This window comes from Mizuhopecten yessoensis, unplaced genomic scaffold (genome assembly GCF_002113885.1).
Source record: "Mizuhopecten yessoensis strain PY_sf001 unplaced genomic scaffold, ASM211388v2 scaffold10237, whole genome shotgun sequence".
NCBI classification, from domain to species: Eukaryota; Metazoa; Mollusca; class Bivalvia; order Pectinida; family Pectinidae; genus Mizuhopecten; species Mizuhopecten yessoensis.
The window spans coordinates 26963-33920 of record NW_018408446.1 but is presented as its reverse complement, the minus strand read 5'-3'; the positions used below and the strand labels follow the sequence as shown (position 1 = coordinate 33920).

General features: G+C 36.0%; 1 protein-coding gene across 1 annotated transcript in view; it reads right to left on the bottom strand.

Annotated features, from left to right (window-relative positions):
- Positions 1–225: 225 nt before the first annotated feature.
- Positions 226–6958, bottom strand: part of LOC110459852 (solute carrier family 46 member 3-like) — an 8645-nt gene continuing 1912 nt past the window's right edge. The window contains exons 2-6 of the mRNA XM_021512311.1: positions 6387–6511; positions 1036–2377; positions 858–941; positions 505–661; positions 226–343 (exon numbers count right to left, since the gene is read on the bottom strand). Coding sequence (XP_021367986.1) covers positions 316–343; positions 505–661; positions 858–941; positions 1036–2275 — 1509 coding nt within the window. The 5' untranslated portion in view covers positions 2276–2377; positions 6387–6511 and the 3' untranslated portion in view covers positions 226–315. The remainder of the gene's footprint in view (positions 344–504; positions 662–857; positions 942–1035; positions 2378–6386; positions 6512–6958) is intronic.

Below are 6958 nucleotides of genomic sequence, written 5' to 3'. Positions count from 1 at the left end.
ATCGTCCTATTATACATTTTATCAACCAACAGTTACTCTATCGTTGGTTTTATATGAGTTATTTAAATACATTGTATCTGGATGATATTTGTTATGACTCCAAGTCAGATCCACGTTGTCTTTGATTAATTTATACAGATCATCTCGCGAGTCATTTATTATATAGGTAATACATTGTTTACATCCCAACAAGCACAAGAGATATTTTCATACTCGTAATGCCCGTTCTAAGAGACACAGTTAAGGGGTATAGACCACTCCTCCTCTGCATAGTGTCTTCTTCAGGATTGAACCAGTATTCGCCAGGCCCTCCTCCTACCGTCTGACTGTATAGCGGGAAACTCTACAGAAACAAGCACATCATGTCATTATTTAATGTGTAATGGCTTATAACATTTAAATGTGTTCTTGGTTAATTGACCATGTAAGAAACTGGTATCCACGTGGCATAGGACATTTTTGCAGCTACGATGGGAAAGGTATGACAGACTTTGTAATACTCACATCAAGAGGCCTATGGAGAGTACAGAGAACGCAGCGTACACAAGGAATACCGTTCCTCGGAACGACTGAATGGTGTGTATGTAGATGATCTTCAGGCCGACATTGGCTATCACACTGACACATATCTCCATCACAGCGATTCCCGCAAACAAAGCACCTGGTGGTGTAGAATATCTAAACTGAAAGCGATATCATAATTGTGATTGCGAACCTAGTTAATATAAAATGAATTATCAGATTACAAAATCCTTTATTGTTCTAGCATAACATATTTTTCTTTTTTCGTTGTGTACACTTTTAAATGTAATATAGAACTAATATGTCGTCATACCAATGCTGTTCCGGGTATGTACCTTGTTTGTGAGGGGGCGTCATTTTTGACAGGATAGCTCTCATCATGGGAATTGCAAGTACACTCAGCACAGCAAATAATGGTACTGCAAGAGACAAAAAATGCATCAGTGTGAGTTGCGCTTTTGTGGGTAAAAAAGCGTGAAAAAGTTTAATAAAGTAATATATATCATCCTTTACCTAGAAACATAGTCAGATCGTTGAATGCAAACGCCTCTAAAATACAGGATGTAGCATTAGAAATTGCGCTAAAAATGGCGATGACTTCTTCTGCAAAGAACCGTTGCAGTAGTTTGATGGCTGCTATACCGACAAACATAGTAGAGGCGACTGTAAGCGAGGTAAAATGTCCTATCTTAACTGGAGACCAACAAAAAGGAGTGTTAAGTGCATACAAGATCTCAATTCTACTCTTTCCCAGTTTTGAAAAACACGCCAATACAAATATGACGCCACACATGATGTATGCGAATCTTTGATTGGAGGGCCGGAAGTAGAACTCAAATGCTGCCTTTGCCGCTTCACATATATATATCGCTCCACGGTTTGTTCTTCTGTCAACGGTATTTGTGCGGTTGTTGCTAGCGGCCGTATCGGTGCTGTTGGTACTGTCACCAGCATAAGTACTGTTGGTACTAGCGGTGGTACTATTGTCTGTGTATGATTGTATTGTGGTGTTTCTGGTGTAGTTCGTGATGTTGGGTAGAGATTCAGGCAAAAGAAACACCACCACAAGTACTGCAACAAGCAATATTACACATGCAGAAAGACTGGTATAGAAGTAGCCAAACTGCTCAATGATATATCCAGAGACCAGTCCTGACACAGTCATTCCAAGTCCAATAGATGCCTCCAACCAGGTGATTAGCAATCCCCTGGGCTTTCCTGCTTCAGATATATCCGAAACATATGCAAATCCAATAGACAACGCGCCATAAATCCCTCCGGCCATGTTGTTTATGGCAGCAAAAAGTACAAAGAGGTAGATATTAAATGAACATAACACCCCAATAGTTGTGAGTGCAATACCGAGTAAGGTAAGAGTAAGGTTAGCTGCCAGGGCTTTTCTTCGTCCATACCTGTCACTAAACGAGCCAAGGACACTGTTCGTGAGGACGGCTGGTACCGCCTCCGCTAAAGACTTGTACATGTCCCACTTGGCTGTCGTCTGCTGTACGGCCGTCCTCTCTCGATAACTCTCCGACGTCTTGTTTTCACTGCACACAGATATGTGTCTGTTGTTAAACGTGAAAGAGTTAGGAAATAGTCTATCCGCTGTACTTTTGTAGACGTACTGTGTCATGAACAGTCCGTAAAGTTCCATTGCAAGGGATAGCAACAGAAGAGTTACGGCAATATATAAATGACGTGGTCTGCGTCTGATAGAGGGTTCACTTATAAGCGGTTCACTCTCCTCCATGGTGGCTTGTAAACATGCACGCGGCCACACAAACTATACCAGAGAGAGATTATTCTGGACAATTTGGTGTACAGCACAATGTCGCCGGATCTGTGTACCAATCTACATGTAGAAATAAAAGAAAAAGACATGTTTTAAAAGTCACCTGCTTAAGTATATTGACGATATATTAAACGCTGTCCTTACAATGTCTGACCTACAAACTTATAATGTATTCAGGTATCACTTATGTAAGCGTTCTTCATCGTATATGCATGTACACGAACATTTAAACAAACTTTGAATAAATATGTTTTAGCTATCTGTCAAATTCTAAATTGATATTTCTTTTTCTTTTAAACATACTCTATATTCTTTTGTTTATACTGCGAGGGTCAACTACAGAGCGTTCACGAGTATGAGTTAGATTCGATGTGTAAATGTACTTGAGTGTATCTCTACATTAAGTGAAAGACAACTTAACTGTTAGTCAGTCTGGTAACATTGTTACCAACATTTGGTTAGAAATTAAATTGATATAGATGTACCCCAAAAAATCATCGTACATTTAAGACATATGTTCTTCCGTATTCAGTAGAATAGTACGTTCTTGTTTATAATAGTATAGGGATCACGTATATAATAGGGATCACGTAAATAACAGGGATCACGTATATAATAGGGATCACGAATATAACAGGGATCACGTTAATAACAGGGATCACGTATAAAATAGGGATCACGTTTATAATAGTGATCACATATATAATAGGGATCACGTATATAATAGGGATCACGTTTATGATAGTGATCACGTATATAATAGTGATCACGGATATAATAGGGATCACGTGTATGATAGTGATCACGTATATAATAGAGATCACGTTTATAATAGGGATCACGTATATAATAGGGATCTCGTTTATAATAGGGATCACGTATATAATAGGGCTCACGTTTATAATAGGGATTTCGAATATAATAGGGATCACGTTATATAATAGGGATCACGTTTATAACAGGGATCACGTTTATAACAGGGATCACGTTTGTAATAGGGATCAAGTTTATAACAGGGATCACGTATATAATAAGGATCACGTATATAATAGGGATCACGAATATAATAGGGAACACGTATATAATAGAGATCACGTTTATAATAGGGATCACGTATATAATAGGGATCATGTTTATAACAGGGATCACGTTAATAACAGGGATCACGTATATAATAGTGATCACGTATATAATAGGGTTCACGTATATAATAGGGATCACGTTGATAATAGGGATCACGTATATAATAGGGATCATTTTTATAACAGGGATCACGTTAATAACAGGGGTCACGTATATAATAGTGATCACGTATATAATAGGGTTCACGTATATAATAGGGATCACGTTGATAATAGGGATCACGTATATAATAGGGATTACGTATATAATAGGGATCACGTATATTATAGGGATTACGTATATAATAGGGATCACGTATATAAAAGGGATCACGTGTATAATAGGGATCACGTTTATAATAGGGGTCACGTATATAATAGGGATCACATTTATAATAGGGATCACGTATATAACAGGGATCACGAATATTACAAGGATCACGTATATAATAGGGATCACGAATATAATAGGGAACACGTATATAATAGAGATCACGTTTATAATAGGAATCACGTTTGTAATAGGGATCACGTTTATAATAGGGATCACGTTTATAATAGGGATCACGTATATAATAAGGATCACGTATATAATAGGGATCACGTATATAATAGGGATTATGTATACAATAGGGATCACGTATATAATAGGGATCACGTATATAATAGGGATCACGTGTATAATAGGGATCACGTTTATAATAGGGATCACGTTAATAATAGGGATCACGTATATAATAGGGATCACGTATATAATAGGGATCACGTGTATAATAGGGATCACGTATATAACATGGATCACGTATATAATAGGGATCACGTGTATAATAGGGATCACGTATATAATAGGGATCACGTTTATAATAGGGTTCACGTATATAATGAGGATCACGTTAATAATAGGGATCACTAATATAATAGGGATCACGTATATAATAGGGATCACGTAAATAATAGGGATCACGTATATAATAGGGATCACGTTTATAATAGGGATCACGTTAATAATAGGGATCACGTATATAATAGGGATCACGTATATAATAGGGATCACGTGTATAATAGGGATCACGTATATAACATGGATCACGTATATAATAGGGATCACGTGTATAATAGGGATCACGTATATAATAGGGATCACGTTTATAATAGGGTTCACGTATATAATGAGGATCACGTTAATAATAGGGATCACTAATATAATAGGGATCACGTATATAATAGGGATCACGTAAATAATAGGGATCACGTATATAATAGGGATCACGTTTATAATAGGGATCACGTTAATAATAGGGATCACGTATATAATAGGGATCACGTATATAATAGGGATCACGTGTATAATAGGGATCACGTATATAACATGGATCACGTATATAATAGGGATCACGTGTATAATAGGGATCACGTATATAATAGGGATCACGTTTATAATAGGGTTCACGTATATAATGAGGATCACGTTAATAATAGGGATCACTAATATAATAGGGATCACGTATATAATAGGGATCACGTAAATAATAGGGATCACGTATATAATAGGGATCACGTATATAATAGGGATCACGTATTAAATAGGGATCACGTTTATAATAGGGATCACGTATATAATAGGGATCACGTATATAATTAGGAACACGTATATAATAGGGATCACGTTTATAATAGGGATCACGTATATAATAGGAATCACGTTTATAATAGGAATAACGTTTATAACAGGGATCACGTATATAATAGGGATCACGTATATAAAAGGGATCACGTATATAATATGGATCACGTATATAATAGGGATCACATTAATAATAGGGATCACGTTTATAATAGGGATTACGTTTATTACAGGGATCACGAATATAATAGGGATCACGTATATAATAGGGATCACGTTTATAATAGGGATCACGTATATAATAGGGATCACGAATATAACAGGGATCACGTATATAATAGGGATCACGTATATAAAAGGGATCACGTATATAATATGGATCACGTATATAATAGGGATCACATTAATAATAGGGATCACGTTTATAATAGGGATTACGTTTATTACAGGGATCACGAATATAATAGGGATCACGTATATAATAGGGATCACGTTTATAATAGGGATCACGTTTTAAAATAGGGATCACGTTTGTAATAGGGATCATGTTTATAATAGGGATCACGTTTATAATAGGGATCACGTTTATAACAAGGATCACGTTTGTAATAGGGATCACGTTTATAACAGGGATTACGTTTATAATAGAGATCACGTATATAATAGGGATCACGAAAACATTTACCATGGAACACTGTTGATTATAAATTTTCAAAATCGTATTACATAAATAAAGCGTATAACACAAATAAGGTTTCGCATGGTACGATATTGATTACAAAAGTGACCGAAAAAATAACATATCGAAATGTATGATGGCTGCTATCGGCTATCATATATACAGCAGTAACAATTTTATAACAATTGCAGATTGAAGGAGGAAGGAACTTTATTTAATGAGTCATATATCATTATCTCCATAGAAACCATCGATAAAATAATAGCGCCACCTACACATAAGGATTCTTCAGGCATATGCTATTTGAAACGCTAATTGAATCAATTAAACTGATATAGGAAACATTTCATATTTATGACATACTGTATTGGTTATATTCACGCAGTTGGTTATATGGCTTGTTGTAAAAAAAAAATGCGTTACCTTAAATATCTAAAAATAAATAAACGTTTTAAATATATTTGACATTCATTGGGAAAGTATTAAATATCATATATTAATAACATTTCACTCAAGCTTAATCAACTATTCAGTAGGCGTATGTCCAATCACAATCAAACATTTCCTACAAATTATAACATACAGCGAGTCTTTCTATAGCCACTTTAGACAGCAATCTTTAAATACTGTCAATCTGATACTTACCTCCTTCCCAACGCCTTAGGTCATGCTGTCAACATGTCTTCGAACAATTACAAGAATATTTCCTCCTACGTGGAATTAGGGAAACCCAAGTTTAGGTCCTTCCGGTTTCGACATTGCGTCCGGTGCTACACAACAGAGACAGGGGTTACTTGTCTAAAAAGGTCCCGATACGCAAGCACATACAACACAACACGCATCAACACACATTCTATTGCATAGTATACAAAAAGCTGCAGGTATGTCAAATGTATATGTCCATAATACGCTATAAGAAGACCCTTGCCTAGTGGTTTGCCAACATTTTAGGGTTGTCAGGTTATCACCGGTCAAGCATCTAATGTAATGGTCAGACTAATAATGTAAAAATAAATGATATGACCTTATCTTTGATTCTATTCAAATAACGCTCGCTCTGGTTGTGAACGGTATACATGATTTATCGTCTACCTGTAAAAGGTTAGGCGGAAATATTTCTCTGGTCTCTATCAAAAGTGTAATGTTGCATAATCAGTATNGTAATAGGGATCAAGTTTGTAATAGGGATCACGTTTATAATAGGAATCACGTTTGTT